The sequence below is a fragment of the Anguilla rostrata genome, chromosome 12, assembly GCF_018555375.3.
Source record: "Anguilla rostrata isolate EN2019 chromosome 12, ASM1855537v3, whole genome shotgun sequence".
Lineage (NCBI taxonomy): Eukaryota > Metazoa > Chordata > Actinopteri > Anguilliformes > Anguillidae > Anguilla > Anguilla rostrata.
This window is the reverse complement of record NC_057944.1, coordinates 16,434,087-16,457,300: the sequence shown is the minus strand read 5'-3', so window position 1 is coordinate 16,457,300 and position 23,214 is coordinate 16,434,087. Positions and strand designations below refer to the sequence as shown.

The following is a 23,214-nucleotide window of genomic DNA, read 5'->3' as shown; positions in this document are numbered from 1 at the left end:
GTATAATATATATTAACAAAAATTCTATGACTTAGGTGATAATAAGAAAAATACAGGTTTCCTCTGAAAAAATTATTCATATCCCTTCTCGCAAATAATCTGCACATTTTAAATTTATTTTACGAAAGCATTAATTCAAACTCAACTCACATAGTTCCATGTGCCATGGCTCTTATGTGGGTCTGTTTCACAGCTGGCTAATTTCATATTTTCAGCATTGTCCAGGATCTTTTGGCAGCAATACGTCTCACATAATGCTGCTATTTCAAGGGCACAGTTGCAGCACTGGAGATAATCTTACAATGCTGAGACACCAACCTTAAACTGGAAGTCTGTGGTTTTAAAAATTAAATTACAGAGTTAACCAATACATGCCAAAACATTTTTTTCTGGTTTTGTCAGTCAGTCTGGCGCAGTCATCTCCTCGCCACACTTGCGTGACTTTCAGTGTGGGCTGTTATCTCTCTCTCTTTCTTGCTCTCTTTGTTTAAAACACTTTCCAGTTCCCCCACTCACTGTATGCCCTACAGTGTTTTCTCCTGTTCATCTGTTTTGCATTGCGAGCTCTGAAGAGGGTCCTGTATTTCTCCCTCAGCTAACAGCTGTTGCGTCTGCACTGGGTTCTGGGCCAAGGTGTAAGAACTGTTCCGCCTGGGTTGGAAGGCCTCTGTGAACCTCTGTCTGAAGGAATGGGACAGGTAGAAGTAGAGGATGGGGTCGAAGCAAAGGTGCATCACAGCCAGGAGCAGCGTGGACTCCTTGGCCAGGAAGAGGTGACGCCTCGCGGGGCAGCCGGTGATGAACTGGTTCTGGGTGAGCACGTACGGCGTGCGCACCCCGTGGTACGGCACAAAGCAGACCATGTAGGCGAGCGTCACCATGGCGATGTTGCGGGTGGCCTGGCGAATGCTGGTCTGCTCCTCTGGGCTGCCGCTGCGGCTGCCCCACAGGCGCTTCAGCACGAAGCCGTTGGAGATGAGCACGGCGGCCGAGGTGTTCAGGAAGATGGCCATGCACAGGAAGTTGGTGAGCATGTGCCAGTGCAGCCCCAGCTCCTGCTTGAACTCGGCGCAGGTGACCAGCGGCTTCTCCCTGATGTCCTGGATGGGGATGGCCATGTTGGGCACCATGATAAAGAGCACCAGCGCCCACACCACGGCCGACATCATCCTGGCAAAGCCCACCTCCTGGATGCGGTAGAGCCGGGAACTCTGGGTAATCTGCAGGTAGCGGTCGGCGCTGACGAAGGCGAGGAAGATGATGGAGGCGTACATGTTTATGTAGATGAGCACGGCAGAAACCTGGCAGTGGAAGATCTTGAGGCGCCAGGGAGCCACTTCCAGGTCGACCGCTATCTTGAAGGGTAGGGCCAGTGTGAGCAGGAAGTCAGAGATCAGAAGGTTGAGCAGGTAGACGTTCATGCACTTCTTGGCGTTGTGGCTACGGACAAAGGCCCACAGCGCCAGCAGGCTGCCCGCCAGGCCCGTCAGGAAGATGAAGCCATACAAGACGACAAAGGGCAGCATGTGATCGTTGACAGTGCAGGCATGTGGAGACTCTGGGATGAGCTGGAGCTGGTGTTCATCCTGACTCTGTAATGAGCTGGAGCTGGTGTTCATCCTGTGTTTCAGAGTAGGAGGGAGCCAGTCCACACGATCACCTACAGATAACAGCGATCACCTGCATTAAGAGTAGCTGTGTAGGTAAATTGCTAATCTGCTAATTTGTTTTTCAAATAGGCATGAAGCACATACGCACAGAATAAGACATGCTACACTACGCACACGCTAAGAATTCACACTTGTACTACAGTCTTTGGCCGATTTCATGCTAATCTTTCTCATTCAAATAGACCGATTCCAATGTCTTAATGTCTGCAAATTATTTTATGGCACTTTGACAGCATTTGTCTGAAAAGAATGACCATTATCTGCAATCGAAATAGCCCATGAAAGTATGGTATGTCTGTTTTGTTTAGTGATGTTTGAAGGAGATATGTGTCCTGCAATAGATTGGCAGCCTGTCCTGGGTGTATTCCTGCCTCTTGCCCAATGCATGCCAGGATAGGCTTCAGCCCTCCCCCCCGGTGACCCTGCTCAGGCGGGTATAGATAATGGATGGATGGATGTATGGAGGAGATATGAAGCAGCAAGAAATGCATCAAGTCACATGATTGTGGTTTTCTTTTTCAGCAGTTTGTTTTCATTTACACCCTATTGAAATTACATCGGTGAAAGAGGCTTTGCATAAAGCTGCAAACAAACTGAACCGCACTTGTATTTGAATTTGAAACTGTCAGCCAAGTTATGTGAGAAAGTACCCGCAGATTTCTCCTCAACCAACAAGGTTTGAACAGAGCTACAGTATAATTTGAGACAATTTCAACTCTATGATATGAGAGTGTTTGAACACATTTTTAAAATCCCAAAGAAATAGCCTTACCTTCTGTTCCACGTCACGTATCGGGTTCCGCACCTCTCTGGTCTTTCAATCTGTCTTCATCTAGACCTGTGCTGTGAGACAGCAGGAAGTGGTTTATGTGGTGAATGCTGCTGCTGAAAATCAGTCTGACTTTTACCTTCATTTAAAGAGACAGGACATGTTGGTGGTCTCTTCTATACCATTTATTTCTAAACAGCCTCAATTAGTAGTAACACCTTAATGAGGTTGACATGATTCACTTTTGAGAAAGATGAGACTCTGCTCTTTGTCACCAGACCAAGGGAGACTCCTAACCTTTTTATTTTACGTGTCACAGGTCTCACTGTTGGAGGAGGGGTGACACATTCTGGAAAGTTATCTCACAGTACCCACATAGGCAAGAGGGTTGCAGCTACTAGAGGAATGACTGTAAGAAGCCAGAAAAGCCAGGTCCACTCTTATTCACAACAGTGACGAGGACAGGGTTTCCCAGTTCCTCTTGTTGGATTTCCAGGATTTCCTCCTCCCGGTCTATCATTATAGACCATACTGACCCCTCTTACTTATAGTGCTTGTGCCTACATACTGCTTAATTCAGTTGGGTTTACTCGTAGGACCAACACAGAAAATTGATTCAGTCAGCTGAACAAGCTAGTGACACAACCTTGTGACAAACCTGTTTAGTTTAGCTGAAGACAACAGCATTAGTCACCCTCCAGCATGTTTGAAATACAATGTCAGCTGTTACTTACTTAAGGCCTTGGGCATAATGCTCTCATTTGCATTGATGTCATTAACATGGCTGGATGTGGTTTTGAGGTTGTTCAGGTCATGCTCAGAAAGGCAGTTTTTTTTCCAAGAAAACAAATGCACGAGAAGTGCAAAGGAAATAAGAGTGACCAACCACATGTAGATCATTCTGTCCTGAATTTCTCTAGAGCTCTCTGTCTCAGTCTTTCACTCAACTGCTTACCACATACCGTAAAATACCAAAGTAAAAGCGAAACTACTGAATAGTTACAGGATTTCTGTCATGGGTTGCGCGTTTAGGTCTTTGGTGAACAAACCACGTTAACATAAGTTGTCCTGGAAATGAGTGAATTAGAGATAAAGAGTCAGTAAATCATATAAAACACGGTGCTCAGAAACTTACCTGAGTCTGTTTCATCCAAGTGGAATAATACTAAAAACCAGGGATCTGCCTTTGTGTGTCTGGAGACTTTTCAGTAAGGAGAGCACAGCAACATCTTCTTCCTGCTGCTCACTGGCCTATTGTCACAGAAACAGACTTTCCACAGTCTCACTTAGATGAGAAAGCTACCTTAAGTCACAACATTGTTTAGTTAATGGTTCTCTTTTTTAAAACCGCTGGCAAAACTCCATGAGTACCAGAAGTGAAGCTTCGAGACTAGCTTCAGGGCTAGTTGTGCTCAGCTATTATGGTGTGATCCTTTCTCGTTCTCTCAAGCCGAGCGAGAGGCAGGCTGCTTCACGCATATCTGAATATAGTCTCTATGACTTCCTCTCTGAGCTTGCCACAGTCAATATTAGTCACCGGCGCAAGAGACAGCAGGCTCTTCTCTCATGGAACAAAACCATTCTGAATAGAGCCTCCACGGTCTGTCATAACTTCTCTTACAGAAAAACCTCCTGGGCTGCCAGTAACTCCTGTGTTAATCAGCACAGGAGGGTGGGGAAATACCGGTTTTCATATTTGGCTCAATTTTGAAAATATTCCTAGAGGTAAATCATTTTTTAGAGATAAATCATTACTAGTGAATCATTTTTAATACAAACAACCTATATCCCTTGGCTATGATTACACACCACACTGACATTTCTGGCACATACCATTCAATAGCAATCTGATCAAAAGTACAGAGATGCTACATTTAACTCCGAGGTTGGGGTAAAAACTAACATGGCGTGGGGTATACCTAACATAAAAAAGTTTAGCCTTAAAAGTTAACACAAAGTACTACAAGGCAATTCAATACAATTCCATGTTGTATGATACAAACAGTCTTTAATTAATTTTTCTGATAACATTTATATGTTTTTTCTGTGGCCTACCTATATTGGTGAAAATCTATCAGAAGACTGTACATTATTCTCTGGTTCCTGTTTAATGTCTGTTTGATCCAAACAGCTGTATCAGCTGATGTCACGTCACCACATAGCCTGAAGTTAATCTTGAGTTAAATATATGTACAAAGATCCGGTCTGAGTTGAAGAAATCCAATCTGCACTTTTTCCTGGCTAGCAATCCAAGCAAGCTACCATGCTATATCAAAAATATGTGATCTGTTAGTCAATAAAAGACTGTTAACGATTACATACATTTGAATTTCTTAACATACACACATAATACAGTAGCTGTAAAAAACTACTGTATAAATAGACTTTTGGCAATATCTCACGAAACATTTATTGAACTCTCCCAAAAAAGATGATAATTCTGCGTTTTTTACCTGAAATACATCATTGACGCTCATTACAGGCATTTAACAGACGCTCTTATCCAGAGCAACTTACACAACTTTTACATAGCATTTTACATTGTATCCATTTATACAGCTGGATATATACTGAAGCAATTCCGGTTAAGTACCTTGCTCAAGGGTACAATGGCAGTGTCCTTACCCGGGAATCGAACCTGCAACCTTTCGGTTACAAGCCCAGTTCCTTACCCACTGTGCTATACTCCGTCGTACTCACTGCATCGACCTAAAAAGATTATGTTACATTTTACCTCGTGTTAGATTTTTCCCCACTCTTATATATTAGATCTCAATGCATGGAAGCAATAGATTTTTCACAGAAAAAAATGCTTAAAAATGTTAAAAAAACAAATGTTGCTTTATAGTTACTTGTTGTAAACAATAAAACTTAATTTCACTTTATTACTTTTATATTTTTTGATCCTGCGATGTTTATGTTTACAACATTTTTGACCCCGTGAACTTATTTATGGAGAATCTTTTATCCCAAATAGCCTTATTGATACTTAAAATTGAAGATTAGCTTGAATTATAATGTTGGAATAGAACAAATATGAACATGTTTTCATGATTAATGCTGACTAAAAATATACAATACTTTTATGTATGAATCTATAGAAAGATATTAAATCAATTTAAAATCAAATGAGTAGGATTAACAACATACTTTTTAAGAATCAAAACTACAAACTGTGTCCACATAAATCATCAATACAAGGCATTGCATTGTCTTACTATAATGTATAGTGATCTCCAAAATGTTTGGGACAAAGACAAAGTTTTTTTTTCTTTATTTATAATCAAACAATTCACATTTCACAAACAATTCACATCGAAGTGCATAAAATGCCCTTTAATAAATGCTGAGAATCTGTGCTTTAACCACATATAAATTATTTGATTACAAATAAAGAAAAAAATATGCATTTGTCCTAAACATTATGGAGCTCACTGTATATCAAGCTGTGTTTATTAATCAATGTTATGCTCAGAAAAAAATGTTTCAGTTAGAAAAGGTGGGGTTATGCTGAAGAATTGTTCGTTTCTGCCTAACGTTTTATTACCGGCTGCTGGCATAAATAGTCTCAATGGTCCTTTAGGGTCACAACCACAGATGGACCCTAAAAAATAAAAACTTTTTTATTTTTTTGAAAGATATTTTAATTGTGCCAAATTTAGAGTGCACAAATAACTGGCCACAATTGCTGACAACCCCACTATGTATCTACAGTATCTTGAAGTCAGCCTTATGAGGAGGCTGTCCCTGCAATTTGCAAGTCAAAGTACAGAGGAATGTCTGTTTCATCGGAGTGATGTCTAGACTGACTCAGCCTGTGGGAGTCTGTAGAGGTGTGCAGTCTTCTGTGCATCCCATCTTCATTTTTCAGTAATAATAACATGTCAGAGAAGCATGCACACTAGACCATAAGACTGCTTAGTCTGGCAAAAATCAAAAGTTTCATTTATCTATCGGGAATCCAACAATGATAGTTCAGTGGACTGAAGGTAAGTTTTGTTCTCCTACTAATTGTTTTTCTCATGGATTAAACCATTTCTTCAGTTGAGAAAAGGAAATGAGTCACTACCATACTGTTTTTGATGAAGAATGGAAAGAAACTCTTCCTTTAAGGTTCTGGATATTAAAATGAGTAGAAACACTAGAGGGACTCTCCCCTCTCTTACTGTGGGAAATTTCTTCACCTAACCACAGCTGTAAAGCTAAATTCCTATGAGTTAGACATTTATGAGGAAATGTCTTATCCTGAAACTAGGTGGTTTATGCGGACCCCTAGTGTTCATTGATGGAAATAGCTTTGCTGTTGCCCAAACAAGGCTGGCTTGTGGTGGCTTATCTAGGAAAGATTTAGGAAAGTCTGTTTCTGAGACTATATTGTGCTGCACAGCAGGAAGTGGATGCTGCTCGGCTCTCCTTATTAAAAAATTATATTTTTCAAAATCCATTTTACATAAAAAATACTTTAAATTATTGAAGTATAATTATCAAAAAAATTATCAAAACTACAAGTTTCATACTGTGGCATTTAAAAAACTTTGCGTATGAAAGAAGATCAAAATCGTTTGACACAGTTGTTTTCACTTTCATTTTGAGCCCAAAATGGGCAGTGTAGAATTTTGCTATTTGAATATAGTTTTTCACAACTTTTCATGTTTCAAAATGAGCCAAGCCAATCATAACAAAATATGACTCAAAGCAAAGGCCTGCTATAGACTGTAGACTCACAGAACATATTTGTATAATAACTCATTCATATTATTATTGCTCTAAAACTATTTTTTTCCCTAAAACATTAAATACATTCTGTTTCTTGTCACCCCAATTCCAGAACACATTTTTGTAAAACTTTGATTCACTACAGTTTGACATTTTTAACAATGTGTTTTGAGTGGATGAGATGTTTGATCAGTGTGTTGAAAAAGTTTGAACTGGAATTTCAGTTTGAGTCACCAAAGTCTTATGAAAAAATTCTGACACAATAGCTTCAGTTTTTGGTAGTTGTCCCTGTATGTCCTGTTCTGGTGTAAGCCCAATCAACAAAAACTGTATTAGAATTTCTAGTGTATGTCTTTGCAGCGTTTTTTGTGTTGTCCTATTTTCATACCAAATTTCCCACTGAGATAACAGAATGGAAATTGAATAAGAATTGTCATTTTGAAAAGGACATAACGAAGTAAAATAGAAGATAAGTGTTACGGTTTTGAGAACAAAGCATGTATTATGTGTCATTCATTTCACAACTTTTCAATGGCGTGCGAAAAAAGTGGACAGTTTTGTTGGTTTGATTATTAATCATATGTAAGCGTATAACATATACAAAGTTTATAACAGTCATTTAATTCTGCTGTACTGAACCCTGCAACAGAACTGGGTCTGAATGCGTGCACATGGACACGCGCGTGTGATTTGTGCACCTGTGTACAGCTGTATGTTCATCAGTATGGTGGGGATGAAAGGAGAGACTGTTTTCTCCCGGCTCTTCCTGTTATGTCTGAAGATGTGGAGAGTCACTGTGCATTCTTGTGCCTGCTCATCCATGGACTCGGCTCTCCTCTGGAGTCCTGTTTCCTGTGTCCTCCTTCCTTCCCCTCTTCTCCTGTAGATACCTGGCCTCAGAGATGTGGGAGGGTCCTCAATTCAGTTTTTCTCAAACTATACAAACCACAAGCTGTAATGCAGCAAGTGACACTTTCAAGGGACAGATTCAGAGAGCTATAAATCTCTGTCTGCATCACTGATCCCTGTGACATCCACATCTTTGGTGTGCTGTAATGTAATGTAATGTAAATGCCTGTAATGTGCGCTGGTAGCACAGTGTAGCACAGTGTGTTTTTCAGTGATGAACACACAACGTACACCAGTAACCTCATGGTCTGAATAAACCTGTGTGTGCATGGTAGCTCTCTTTTTCCAGTTTCACACAAGTACACATGCTGTACTTGTACCAGGCACAGTGACTGCTCTTCTGCATTTGTGACATTGAGACGTGTCCTGAAGTGTCTGAGATGTGCGTCCTCTTTGTGCCTTTGAGAGAATCAAGTACCTGTTGTACACTCTTCACACAACCACATGACAGTGCTACAAGAGGCAACCATGAAGGCCCAAAATGCGTTGTGCAATCAACCATCGTGATTGCATATAAATGTGAACAGTCTGGCAGGGGTTCCTTCAATACACAGAAACATCACATGAATAATGTCCAATTTAAAAATGCACCCAAATAGCAGTGTGTGCTTCTCACTATACCAGTTTAGACAAGTAACATGTACAATAAAAAATATAAATAATGTAATAATATGTAACCACTATTAATATTGGAACTAATCTTTATAATAAATAGCTCTAATTTATTTAGAAAAATTATGCCGGTGAAATTGTGGTGCAGTGTGTATCGGGTAATTTCTGGATCAGGTCGCACCAGTTCGGATCATATTTGAACAAGTGCAAAAGCTTGAGAGCGAGTCCAGCACTACTCAAATGCACCAATGCACCCAGCTATTACTGTACCGTGATCCCCTTTCTCTTTTTTAAAGATCTTTTATAAGATCTCTCTCCCCCTTTTTTTCCAACCCAAACTCTGCCGAACTTTTCGATCTCCCACCGACCCTTCCTGCCAGCTTCTTTCCACACTGCAGACGCACCACCAACTACATACTGCTCAAGTCGGTTTGTGCATCTGCAGGTGCCTGGCCTGACTAGGAGAGGCTGCTAGAGAGTGATGAGATCAATGGGACTAGCTGGCTTACCCCCATCATTCCCTGGTGCGGTTGCAGACCTCCAACCATAGCCAGCGGTGATGCAGCCTGGACTCGAACAGTCATCCCATTTCTACCTGCAACTCTCCGCTTTTCCCATATTAGTGAAGAGAAAAAATACATGTGGACAGAATGGTTGTTCTCTTTCTTAAATTAAATATAAAAATGTAAAAGGTACAGTACAGTATATATAAAAATAGCTAATATACTCATTACAAAAATGTTGTTGAACACGCTCTATTGCTGAAATAACTACTAAATATGCCGTGCAGTGGCTTGACTCAATAAGCAATACAGGCCCATGTAAAGTAAATAAATGAACCTCAACACAGAGACAGTGTCTGTCTTTTCTGGCCTCTTTCCCCTTTCTGCCTTTTCTGTACGTTTCTGCATTTGACATTCTTTCATCTCTTTAATTTTGTGCGCTCGTTCGCCTCCTCTTTCCATTTCTTCCCTCTTGTCTTCGGTTTGTCTCACATGTTGCTGACACTGTGGCCATCGGTCACTGATGATCTCCTAGCGTCAGCCACACTGTGGGAGAACTTCCTGAGCAGCGACTCGCGGAAAGTCCTGCACATGAGGAAGTAGATGACGGGGTCCAGGCAGACGTTGAGCGCGGACAGGAAGAGAGTCCCTTCCTTCACCTGGTAGAGCAGGAAGCGGCTGCGCTCGCTGAAGACCACGTGCGAGGTCTGGCTGATCGTGTAGGGGACTCGGCAGACGTGGTACGGCACGAAGCAGATGAAGAAGACCAGCAGGATGCTGAAGATGCTGCGGTTGGACTTCCTGTGCGCCTTGCAGCTGTTCTTCCTCACCCGCCGGTGGGACTGGTACACCCGGCGCGCGATGGAGGTGTAGCAGAAGCCCAGCAGCAGGAAGGTGGCCCAGAAGATGCCCACGCACAGGTAGATGGACGCGCTGTGCCACTGGATGCCCAGCGGGGTCTTGAGGCGCATGCAGTCCTTGGAGCTCTCCTCGTCCGCAGGCAGGCTGGTCAGCAGAGAGTTGGGCAGCAGCGTCAACATGCCCAGGCCCCAGGTGAGCGCGGACAGCACCCGGGCGACGGCCACCTTCTGCAGGAGGGCGGAGGAGCGGGGGCCGGAGGGCTGCACGATCTTCACGTAGCGCTCCAGGCTGATCAGGCCCAGGAACATGATGCCCACGTACATGCTGGAGTAGAAGAGCACGGCGGTGTAGCGGCACACCACCACATGGAGGCGCCAGCTGCCCAGCTCCAGCAAGGTGGCCACGCGCCACGGGTAGGACACCAGCATCAGCAGGTCGGCCACCACCATGTTCTTCAGATACACCACCAGCCCCGAGCAGCAGGGCACCCGCAAGAAGATCCAGGCAGCCAGCAGGTTCAGAACCAGGCCTGCCACACAGATGAGGCAATACAGGACGGGCAGAACCCTGTGGGTGAACACGCTGCTGAAATCCGTCCTGTTCACGAGGGGAGCTGTGATGTTAGGGGAGTCCATGTTCATTAAACCTGCAAAAGGCAAGAGAGGCCACGTTGTTTAATTGTTTGATATTTTCTTATGCCGAAAGCTGAGAAATCACTGTTTGTATTGACAGGCATTTCTTACCTTACTTTTCTTGCAAAAAAATCCTATTGCTATCAAACACTTAACCCCACAATATTTGAAAGTTTGTTATTTCATCTGGCTTTTTGTGGCAGGCCACAGAATCTCTAAGAACCTAACAGTTGTTAAAACACTATCCTACTGAACTTGTCTTCTGAAGAATAACCTTCCAAAGCACATAAAGGAAGTGGACACAATTTTAATATTTAGTCTAGTGTAGCTAAAAAACGCACCTTAATAGTCAAGCCTATACCAGTCTAGACACAACCCTGGAGAAGCATGCAGGCATAGAGAAATTGGGGGTGATAAATTTTGCTTACTGTCATCTATCAACAGCTGTGACCCAGTTTTTTACGCTTTATTACACAGATATAGTGAAGTGTAGCTTTAACTTTATTATATACAATTTATTGCGTATAAAACTCTGCTGCAAACAGAGTCTATAATATAAGATGTGCTAATTCATTACTACGAGCAAAAGCCAGTTTCAGCCATACAGAATATTTTGAGTAAGTAAAGAATTCACAGAAATCTTTCTTATCCTCATAAATAATTCACAGGTACATAATGCCTCAGTCATAAACCATGACTAATAGGTATGAAACCACGCATCCTATTTGTAATGTAGCAAAAGCAATACTTAATGTTTGCAGGTTCTGACACATCTGTCATCACAGGTCTTGGATGGGTATGTAATAGTCCAAGTCGCAGGTAAGACTGACCTTTCACTGGATGAGTCTTCAAACTGGATGGTGCTTCCTGAAGAAGCCAGTGATAAACGATAGTTGAGGTGATTAGGTTGTTGAGTTGATCGGTTTCATTAGCCAGCGTCAGTCTCAAGTTAATCAGGCTGCAAAGCTACATCATCCATTTAGTTAGTCATCCGGGTTAGTCACACATCTATTTCTCAACCTCTCTTTTATCATGTGACGCATACACACACATGCACATCTCTCTCTCTCTTTCTCTCTCTCTCTCTCTCTCTCTCTCTCTCTCTCTCTCTCTCTCTCTCTTTCTCTCTCTCTCTGAATCCTCTCACTTCTCCATATTGCCCCCTTTTTCAGTAACATTTAGTTTTCAGACCCAAACACTTCTACATAACCCCACCCCCTCCCCCTCCCCCACCCAGCTGTGACTTTGAAGTTAAAGAATTAGAGGAAATTAGTAGGGGTTCAGAAAGGAAGAAGTGGTTGATTTCATATCAGACTGCTTTAGGATATGCTCTGCGGTGTCCAGTTCACTGTTTCGGTTTCACAGAAATCTCCGTCTGACGTTGGTCTCCTGAGGTGAACATGGGACCCGAGAAACACAGCTGACTCTCAGGAAGACAAAACCACAGACTGCACATCCTCAATCTGAACACACACGCAATCTCCACAGGGAGGCTACCGTGAAATGGCAATTTATCAACCACTTTGGTGTTAGAAGAGCTTCAGAAAAAGCTCTTACTGGGCTCTGCGTCTGCATGCATTCACTGTTGGTGCCAAAGTAAGCACAGTTCACAATAATCAGGGCTTTTCAGTCCAATCCACCCCCACGCTTAGTGAGAGGCCCATCTGCTAAGGTCGCCCACATTCCCTTGTTCATGTGGGACAGAACTCAACCCAGGGCCTGACACTGACATGACCAGATTGTATATCGTGGCCAAGGAGATGCTGGTGAAACGGTTAATTGTCAAGTTGCTGTGTTTCTCATTTCACAATTACACAACGTCCCATAACTGAAACACCATTTTTGACTGAAATATGGGACAGACGGCAACCCTGCTGTGTATGTGCCCTGTTATCACTGTGACTGCACCCTGAGGAGATGGACAATGATGTGTGGGTCCAAGCAGGAAAGGGTCTCAAAATTTACACTAGTCTACACATTCTTAGTCTTATGTGGCTGTTTCACAGTTTTTGTTTATTCATTTTAATTGATTTTCCAGGAATGCCCCATTAGGTTTCAAATTTATTTTGCAAGGGGGACCGGACATATAACACAAATTTGCAAAGACGGTCAATAGTCAAAATAAAAATAACCTACAGGGATGTGATATTGTGGTAAAAGGAATTAACAGCAGGAATTAAAAACAGGAGCATACTTCAGTCACTGACATGAACTACGGAAAGTCTGCATAAATCGTTCAAATTGAAACGTAAAAAGTGGCTATTGTTCCCAAGTTCAATCAAGGGTTAGGGAATTTTTAAATGTACCAGAGTGAAGGTTCTACTTAAGTGATATAAAAGACAGTTTACATAGGATTGTAAGAAGAAGAAAGGTATTCTGCAAACCAATAACATCTGGCTCAATTGAAAGGTCCTGTTGTTTGCAAACCAGCAACTTCAATCAAAGCTCTCATTGTTATCCATGGGTACTAGCTAACAAGCTCAGTCATTCCATCTTAGTACTGAAATGACTAGAACTACAAATAACTAGAAAGTTAGGTAAAATTAAACAAAATGACAGCAGCAATTGAACTTTGAGCGTACTGGGACATATATGTCAAAAAGTTTTGTTGGCCAAGGCACTGACTACGCCATGGAAAACAGTTTGGAAAAGACACCAGTGTAGTGGCCTGAGTAGAATGAGGCCTCTTTCTTGTAAAGTGATGTGTCAAGTGAGCTACGTGAAGTGCAGAAGAGCGGGAAGGACACATGAGAGAGCTGGACAGAGTGAGGAAAAGGATTTAGCTCTTTAATTGTGTAAAAAGTGAAAAAATGACCCTCAAGCTCAGTGAAAACAGCACCATTTTCAGCAGGAGTGCATTAGCACAGGTGAGTATGTGTCACCAGCACATGGGCAAATGGACACAATACTTCACCAATGTTAATCATGTGAGTAATTCACAAGGGAAATTACATCACAGCTGTGTAATACCCAATTTATAACATGCACGCATAATGAAAAGAATCAGACAAAAACTTAGTTAAACACCAGACGACTAAAGTGTGCATCACAGTAGACAGTCGGGAACCCTAAGTGCAGGAGAGGGCCACACGGCAGTAGCACAAGGACATACCTACACTGTGTACTCCCAACAGGGTAACACTTCATGTTGCTTTACATCCATCTATTCAAACAGAACGTATACGAAAACATTCATAATAATGACTACATAATAGTTAAGTAGGGTGAATGAAAGAAAGCATTTAAAATATACTTTGTACAATGCATTAAAGAAATGCATTAAAGTTTCATGGTATAATACAATAACTGTTGGTACTCATCATGGCTGTATATGTGACAGACCTGGGTCAAATACGTATTTGTTTTGGATTCAAATACTTTTCTGTGCTCTATTGATCTTGCCTGGTGTAACTGAGCTTGCCAATATGACCAGAATGCGGGGTTTGCACAGAGACTGTAAAAAATTACTTTTAGTTTTTTTTTTGTTCTGGTTTGACCGGCATTCATCCTGTGTCACCTGATCAAACCGTTCCTTAGCTGCGTCTACCCACTCGCTTTTGTATCCTCTGCTGAGGAGTCTATCTATCAGACAGATCTGTGGCCTGTGTTATGTAAGACGTGTCATCACTGCAGACCCTCCGAACCCGATGAAACTGGCCGATAGGCAGACTTTTTAAGAGTGGTCGTGGGTGAAAACTGTCTCCTCTTAGCATGGTATTTCAGTCCGTCGGCTTACGAAAGCGATCAGTTTGAATACTATTGACATTTTTATAAACCTGTAGCCTACATCAAAATAACTAATGCGCTCCATATCATATTACAAAGTGAACCGCAAATGATCATTACAGGAATTTAAATATTGATGGAATTGAGTAGGCCTATGTGTTGCACAAAATATTCTCCACTTGGTTCACAGTTTAAAAATGTCATCCAGAAACATTAGCATATTGTCGAGTCAGACCCCAAACTAAAGAGAGTTTTTACAGAAGCACCTAAAACTTGTTTTTAAATGTCCCACGATCTACGAGATTGTTTAGTCAAATCGGATATGCGCCCTCATTGTGCACCGACCTTCCCCGTTACCGGTAATTACAGGCGTGGAAGCTGCACCCAATGCATACACACACAAATGTAAGAGATTCAGCCATCCACACACCGGCCAGGACATATCCATACGTGGTGCCATTACATGTAGCTCCACGCATGTTGTATATCTTATCCGTTGTCCTTGTGGCCTCGCTTTTGTGGGAAAAACATCGCGAGCATTACGAACCAGGATTAGCGAACATAGGAGAAATATCAGAACTGGGGATGAACGTAACCCTGTGGCTGTTTTATGGACTGAGGTATGGACTGCATTTACGCAGCGCTTTTATCCAAAGCGCTTTACAATTGATGCCTCTCATTCACCCATTCACACACACACTCACACACACCAACGGTGAAAGGCTGCCATGCAAGGTACCAATCAGCTCATTGGGAGCAATTAGGGGTTAGGTGTCTTGCTCAGGGACACTTCGACACGCCCCAGTGCGGGGGATCGAACCGGCAACTCTCCGGCTGCCAGACAACGGCTCTTACCTCCTGAGCTATGTCGCCCCAACAAGCCAGTCATAATGTCAGTGCTTTGAGATATGTTGGTGTGGAAAAAGTGGAGAAGCCTCATAGGGGAGGTGATCTTGAAAAAAGGCTTCTCAAACGTGAAACCTTCTGGATCTATTTCCTCAATACCATGTCCCCCAATGGTCTAAATGAGGAATTTGACATAAAACCTTTTTTGTGATTTTCTTTCTTGACCTCTTTTCCAGTGCTCTAGTATGCTAATGGCTAAAAACATCTTGTAATTGGTCTTCTGCTTATTATACCATGAGGTTTTTTTAAACTATTATTCTTATTTGTAAAAAATGTTTTACTTGTTGTTTGTTGGTACGCTGTTTGGTACTTTTTCTATTACGTATCTCTATATACTTTTTTATTGTGGTATTATTAAATGTTTGTGTATTTGCACTACTTTTTTTTTTTTTTTTTACTATATTATAGAATGGCCAATGTGCTATGGCCTACTTAATTGGCTGACAGTGATGTTGATGTGATGTCATTGGCTTACTGCCTATATGTACCTTTTTTACCTTTCATGTGAGTCATTTGCCTGATGAAGACCCTGTTGGGTTGAAATGTTGCTTTGCTTTTTTAGTCAATAAAGTATTGGGAGCTGTAATCCAGTGTGCAGATATCCATTTTCTTTCAATCATCAAGATACTGACATACGAGAGGCAGAGTGTGGCACAATAAGTCATTAAAAGGAGATTACAGTAAACCGACAAATTGTCAAGAACCATCAAGAGATAAAGCATATAGTTTTCTTCATTTGAGTTTCTTATTTACCAGAAAAACTTCCTTTATATAACAAGTCAGCATGTAACACTGACCAAAGACAGGAAATGGGTTTTAGAGCAGTATGTAGAAGTATATTTGAATCTGATAAGTATAAGACACCAAAACTATAACCCAACACTCAACACGCATTATACTTCTGCAGCATAGTTGGTGCTTGATCAGCACAATGTATGCATGTATGACTCAAAGTGTGTGTGTATGTGAAGAACATGAGTGTGAAAATAGACAGTGTGTGCATGACACTAAGGTGCTTGTGGGTATACGGCATATGTGCTGCCATTATAAGCCCAAGCTCTGTACATTTCTGTGTCTCTAGTTCCTCTGTCTTATCTCATGTCTTTGATGTTCCTGACACACCCTTCAGTGTGTCCTCTTGTCTGTGCTGTATCCCTTTGTCTGGGGGAAGTGTAAGATTTGTTCAATCTGGAGGGTTATTCTGATCTCTGTCCCCAAGGCCCTCAGGTGTAAACGTGTGCCTCCAGCAACCTCGCCACTCAGGAAGATCCACAGTATAGATCACAGAAATAAAAGGAAACACTCCCACTCAAAGCAGTTACTTAAATAGCTTTGAGAAATCCAATAGAGAAAAGCATCCATAAGGTACAGTGTCTCCTTTTGCATTATATGAACACAAAGTCTCAGTAACTATAAACTGTTTTTTTTTTGTTTGTTTTTTTAAATCCAGGGACAGTAGCCCACATTACCCCGCCCCTCTATAAACCCAACCACATCCTGTTAACATTATTTTGAACTCATTACCCCTGTAGCCTAGAGGAAAACGTTAATCAGAAGCCTGCAAACCATGTCTAAAATCAGTCACATGCACCGATTTTTACGACTCGAGTCAGTCAGAATACGATGTGCTGAGGTGATGTGAAGGTATTTTTTATGCCTTCTCATCACGCCAATTGACACCTGCTGATCTGTGTGGGTGTGCTCTGTCCCTCTCCATGCAGCAGCCAACAGTACTCTCCTGGAACTGCCACATTTCTCTCCCAGGGGTCCCACACTGGCGTGTGACACTGCGGCCCTGTGTTTACAATCAAAGAAGTCTCCTCCTCCAACTTCAACCCCGCCCACTCACCCTGAGTACCCAACTTCAGTCATCTATCTAGCTACATAAGTAGTGAGCTGGAGAGCTAGAGGTGACGTTTCTGACAGGTCCAACAGAAAATATGGCAACTCCATGCCGCTTTTCATCCACTTGAACTTCAGCGGTCACCATTGAGGGAAAAGAATTCCATGGTTGACTGGTTTTTGAATGAGCCTACAAATTATGCATTTGGGCAATATTGCAGAATTTTCTCTATATTTAATTTTATGTACTGTAACTTTTAAAGCAATCTACTTTGTCAGCACACTGACAGGAAGAGTTTTGAAGGCCCCAACATTGATAAATCTGCCACTGCCAATACTGGCTGTTCATAACAAAAATACATTCAAATTCAAAAGGTGGTGAAATATGGCATTTTGGCCTACAGCCAAATACCACAAACTGTAGTAGTGTTTCACACTCTTTTCCATTAATCGAAAACGTCTAAAAAATAAAAATAAATAGCAATTTATTTTTATATCCAGTAATAGCAGAATAAATTACAGCGAATGCAGGTGGAATTCCATGAGAGGTAGCATAATAACAAGGTTGAAGTTATAGAACATATACAACAGAAAATATAGAACATCACAGTTCAGACAGTTGAGCATATTTGGCTACTACCACTGTGAATTTCGCTAACTAGTGCATTATTCTCGTGCCTGTTTAAATACCCCCCTGCATTAAAAATACAATTCCAGTTTAAATAATCTCTGGCCTTTTGTTTTCTAGTTATACCAAATAAAAATGTAGGGTGATATCATGTTTCTACTGGATTTCACAAGATTTCACCGGTAAATGCGACAAAAAGTGAAAAGAAAGGAAAACTCCAGAAGAAAATGGCCCTGAGTCCAGGCAGTATCTGGGAGCAAGTCTGCCTGTGCTCTACAGTCCCTCGGTTATGCTGTTGGACTCAGAGATATACTGGCTCACCATGCTCCCGCATTTAAAAACACATCACCAGTGCCAGGCACTGTTCCTCTTTGCTGACTTTTTTGCCCGTTTCCACGAGGGCTCTCCCTGCAGTCCACTTCATGTAGCTTGTCCTTGTTTTTCATCTCTGGTCTTTTGCTCTTGTGAATGTATCCACCGATCTTCTTCTACTTTCCTGTGGTCTTCAGGGCAGAGCAATCTTTGAAAAGGGAGATCTGCCACTTTCATTGTTTTTTTTTCATCGCAGGGCATGCCTGTTTGGGCTTCCACAAATATCTCAGCGCTAACTATTTAAAGGGGTGTATTTAACAAAAAGCAGTGATGGCAGGCCACGAGGGGTCGTGATTCTCTGTTCTACTCAAACTCAGGGTAAGCACGGGCCAAGTGTAACATTCTGCCTTTATCGAACTGGCCATCTAACATCCAAGTCTAAATAAACTCTCTATATTTGCACTTCAAAGGATTGTGTGTGATCTGGTTCAAAATGGCCTCCGTGCCTCTTGCGCATGAGGGGATACCCCGCACCCGCATTGAAAAGTGCTCCGAGATCCATAAAAATAAATCACTCTATGCTTTATTTTATGGTATAATTGTCATTACCATCAGAAACTGTGATGATGGTAATGAAAGGGAGGAGAGTTTTCTCTAGCTTAAATAGAAGTCTGTACAACACTACATTCTTAGGCCTTGCAGCAGGGCCCCTCCTTCTCCAGGCACTGAACCTTCTATTCTAAGAAGATAATTTTCTCTGCTCAACAGTAATTACAATTAGCATTAGAAAGAGTTCTGTTTTGAACACAAACACACTGCCTGCTTTTGACTAGAAAATAATGACATCTATATGACACAAATATGACATCTTGATCACCATCGTGACAGAATTCAGGATCACTTGTTGCTTGAGGATGTTCACATCCTGTTCTTTTGAAGTCTTCATGCTGGGCCAACCTTAAACACAGGAGGAGCACACAGCCACTTTGAGACGTCTACACTGCTTTTACCAGCTTTTTAACCTTACAACCACACACAGTTCAGATGTTCACCGATTTATTAAATTCACTTTTCATGCACGCACACGCACATACACACTCGCGCGAGCGCGGGCACACAAACGAAAATATACAGATATTCGTCGTACCTTGTTATTGCGGAACCCGGGTCCACAGAGAATGCCCAACAGTGCATTTAAAGTGTGGGCAGCACAAAGCAGCACTTGGATCCCGCTGGTTGCCATGAGAAGGGAAAAGAGCACCACGTTCCACAGGACCACCCCCTGCGGCTCCACACAGGCCAACGCCCACCGTTCCCTCTCAAACAGGTAGTGTCTGTCCCTGCAAGAACAGAGACCTGTCAGATCAGTCTTTCTACACACACACACACGCACGCACGCACAGACAGACAGCCAGATACACACACACACACACACAGACAAACAGACAGAAAGACACACACACACACAATGATTGTTCACCTGATCAACTGCTTTTCCAGGGGCACCTCCCAGTTGAGTCCCCGTGTACTGTTGTGCAGACAGAGGGGCCCCACCGACAGTCCTGTGCTGCTCACTAGGAAGCAGATCCCAGCAGCTACTAATGCCACAAACGAGTAGCCCACCTGGCACAGCATCTGAGGAGAGAGCGCAGACACTGTCGCTCAAGCAGACAGGAATCTAATTGAAATGCAGGAGATGGAATAGCGGAAATCAGGCGGATTCTCACCTCTGCCTTGAACGCACAGCAGCCTGTCTTTGAGCTACCGGACACAATCCCTCGGGACACCATGAGCACCTGGAGAACACGCACATAAACATCTGCACAGGCCCATCCACACACGTACCCACACACGTACAGCGAACTCCATAATGTCTGGGGCAAAGACATTTTGTCCTGATCCACAACTTTAAATTTGTAATCAAACAATTCACATGTGGCTAAAGTGCAGATTCTCGGCTTTTACTGAAGGGTATTTCTATACATTTTAGTTCGACTATGTAGCAATTACAGCATATCTCATACATAGTCCCCATTTCACAGCACCATAATGTTTGTGATAAATTTACAGGTGTTTCTGATTTGTTGGATGTGTTCCATTGCTTCCTTAGTGTAGATATATCTAGTCTTGATTCTACGCTTTTGATTATTGGCCTAGAATCAGGTCAATATCAGGACCAGTTGTGCCAATGAAAGTTAACGAAGCCACTTTGAGGCTGAGAAATAAAAAAAAAAGAGTCAGAGACATATGCCAAATTTTAAGCTTACAAAAATTGACTGTTTGGAACACCCTTAATAATAAACAGAACACTGGTAAGGGCCTGGTTGGCCAAGGAACACTTCTACAGTTGATGACTGAAGAATTCTCACCATAATGAAGAAGAACCCCCAAACACCTTTCTGACAGATCAGAAACATTCTTTAGCAGGCAGGCATGGATGTGTCAGTGACTACTGTCCATAGAAGACTTCACAAACAGAACTACAGAGGTTACACTGCATGATGTAAACAACTACAGTAGTTAGCCACAAAAACAGGATGGCAAGGTTAAAGTTTGTCAAGAAGTGCCTAAAAGGGCCTGCAGAGTTCTGGAAAAGGTTCTTGTGAACAAATGAGACCACGGTTCACTTGTATCAATGGCAATGGAGTAATGGCAAGGCAAAGTGTGGAGGTCAAAACGAACTGCCTATGATCTATACTAGCACCCTCCTTCATCTGTGAAACAGAGTGCTGGGGGGTTATGGTTTGGACATGTATGGCTGCGATAAATACTTATGGTTTTTTCACTGATGCTGATGCAACTGCTCGTAGAAGCAACAAAATGAAATTAATTGAATCTGCTCAAGTTCAACCAAATGCCTCCAAACTCATTGGATAATGCTTCATTCTACAGTAAGACAATGATCCCAAACATACTACCACAAAGCAACAAAGGCGTTTTTCAAAGGCAAGAAACTAGAAAATTATTGACTGGCCAAGTGATTCACCCAAACTGAATCCAATTGAACATGCGTCTCTCATGCTGAAGAGAAAACTTTAGGCACCTACCCCCGAAAACAAGGAGCTGAAGATGGCTGCAGTGCCGGCCTGGCAGAACACAGAATATACTCAGCACCCGGTGATGTACTAAACATGACTACTGTCATTTACATAACATTAGCAATTATGGTGGCCTGAAATGGGGTGTGTGTATAAGAAGTGCTGTAATTTATATGGTGAAAGCAAAGTATATAAAAATACTATTAAATAAAAGATGAAAATCTGCACTTTCCCCACATATAAAATTGTGGACTACAGAGACAAATCAAGAAAAATATGTCTTCATCCCACACATTATGGAGCTCACTGTACACTCCCACACAAACACACGTACTGTACATGCACAGTACAGTGTACAGGCACATCCCAACATCTCTTTCTTTGTTCTGTTGTTCAATCTGGCAAGTCAGCGGTGTAATGAACTTCAGATCTGATTTTTCAAACTAAGCTGAACAAAACCAAAACTGAGCTTGTCCTGTATAGACCTGGCTTTTCTATTGTCCCAGCCTTCTGCTTTCATTGTTGATCTCAAATTTCCCCTCTAACACTTGTCATGATCAATATTATATAGTTCCTCTATTGGAATCTAACCAGAATTGTTGTAACCGCAGTCAATATTCATACGAAATGCATTTTCAGTTTAGCACATATCATTCCAAGTAATGTAGCTGAAGTTGTTATAATAAATCATGCCAATGATTATGATGTCTGGGTAAGCAGAGAACAGGAAGTAGCATTGAACATAGAAGGCACAACTTAAGACTGAGCAAATTAATGAACAAAAACACATACACATACGAAGAGGGTTGACTACCTCTGTTTTAAGACGCACGCACGCACGCACGCACACGCACACACACAGAGGGGACCTACCAGAAAACCAGATGCCCAGAGGCCTGTGCCCCATGTAGCCTCTCGGGTCACATGACCTTCCAACAGGAAACGAGTCTCCAGGTTTGGGAACAGCAACAGGGCATTGGCCGCCATGGAGAGTATCGCCAAGGGAACCAGGGACACGCCTACACAATAGGAGCAGCGAGCTACGCACATCCCAGTAATGGACTGTATTGGGAAGGAAGCATGACATACGCTATACCTCTTACCATCTGCAAAACTTCTCACAGTACTGTCCAAAAATATACAATTAAAAAGGCTGTGACATAGAATTAGAAAGACCTACCTGAATGAGACAGCACAGAGCTCTTGGGTCTTCGCAATAAGTCAAAAGTCAACAGTGAGCACGAGAGCCAGTGCACACACGGATCAGATTCCCACCGAGTCAGTTACTGTGACAGAATGTGTGTGCGTGTGAGAAAGACAGAGAGAGCAATAGCTGTATCCGGACGCGCACACAACCGATTGAGGAACTTTACTTGCCTCTGGTTAAATACTGTGCACATATGTGCTTGCATCAATAACTCTCCACCAGTGCCAGACTCCACCCCCTTCTTTCCAATCACACATATGCCTTTATATGGAGGGAAGAAAAAAAACCATCATTGGTCTCATTTCAGAATTGAATCACAACATGCTCATGAGAGTGCATACTAAGTCAAACCAGAACTTAGCTGACATTTACATATTTTATTCTGCCAGGGCTTCCCAAACTTGCTTCATTAAGCCTTCGTTTCCCACCAGTGTCCCCATTTTCAGAAATAGGATTGATTTTGCTTATCAATCAATTAATCAATCAGCCAATTCAGTATTATCCAGTATTATTATCAATATTACTACATTTTTATTGTATTCTCATGGGAAGTCAAACTGTAATAACAGTTATGTCACCATAATAATGTAAATGTAATAGTACATACCTGTCCAATCCTCATGCCCTTATACCCACCTGCCCCATCAGGTTAACCAAGTACCCACCTTTCCTGTCAGCACCCCAAAAATGAAAAAAGTTTTATTTCCCTCTGGTGTGGAGAACGATGCATGTGAGGTTTGCACTAGCCCAGAATGGAATATCGGAGGTCTATTTTGGGTCTGGATAGAGGAAGAATGAGATTGGAGCCTCTGTGTGGGCGGGGTGAATCAGCGCAGTGGACACAGGGGCAGAAGACACGGAGACAGAAGGAACAGCCAGGCGA

General features: G+C 42.2%; 3 protein-coding genes across 8 annotated transcripts; all 3 read right to left on the bottom strand.

The window, feature by feature from the left end:
* Positions 1–95: 95 nt before the first annotated feature.
* On the bottom strand, positions 96–3,932 carry gpr171 (G protein-coupled receptor 171). Of its 6 annotated transcripts, none has more exons than XM_064302580.1 (3): positions 3,575–3,932; positions 2,443–2,513; positions 96–1,680 (listed from the first exon to the last, which is right to left on the bottom strand). In XM_064302580.1, the coding sequence occupies exon 3, from the start codon at positions 1,617–1,619 to the stop codon at positions 525–527; it is 1,095 nt and encodes a 364-aa protein (XP_064158650.1). In that variant the 5' UTR covers positions 1,620–1,680; positions 2,443–2,513; positions 3,575–3,932; the 3' UTR covers positions 96–524. The 6 variants fall into 6 exon arrangements, with proteins under 6 accessions (XP_064158650.1, XP_064158652.1, XP_064158653.1 ...); XM_064302582.1 differs by having other exon boundaries at positions 96–1,620; XM_064302583.1 differs by having other exon boundaries at positions 2,443–2,508.
* Positions 3,933–7,524: 3,592 nt separating this feature from the next.
* On the bottom strand, positions 7,525–11,824 carry LOC135236580 (P2Y purinoceptor 14-like). The gene is made up of 2 exons (XM_064303038.1): positions 11,503–11,824; positions 7,525–10,686 (listed from the first exon to the last, which is right to left on the bottom strand). The coding sequence occupies exon 2, from the start codon at positions 10,679–10,681 to the stop codon at positions 9,668–9,670; it is 1,014 nt and encodes a 337-aa protein (XP_064159108.1). The 5' UTR covers positions 10,682–10,686; positions 11,503–11,824; the 3' UTR covers positions 7,525–9,667.
* A 6,975-nt stretch (positions 11,825–18,799) lies between these two features.
* LOC135236339 (transmembrane 4 L6 family member 5) lies at positions 18,800–22,548 on the bottom strand. Its single transcript, XM_064302643.1, has 6 exons — positions 22,305–22,548; positions 21,998–22,186; positions 19,814–19,882; positions 19,567–19,721; positions 19,234–19,426; positions 18,800–19,043 (listed from the first exon to the last, which is right to left on the bottom strand). The coding sequence occupies exons 2-6, from the start codon at positions 22,172–22,174 to the stop codon at positions 19,029–19,031; spliced, it is 609 nt and encodes a 202-aa protein (XP_064158713.1). The 5' UTR covers positions 22,175–22,186; positions 22,305–22,548; the 3' UTR covers positions 18,800–19,028.
* Between the last annotated feature and the right edge of the window lie 666 nt (positions 22,549–23,214).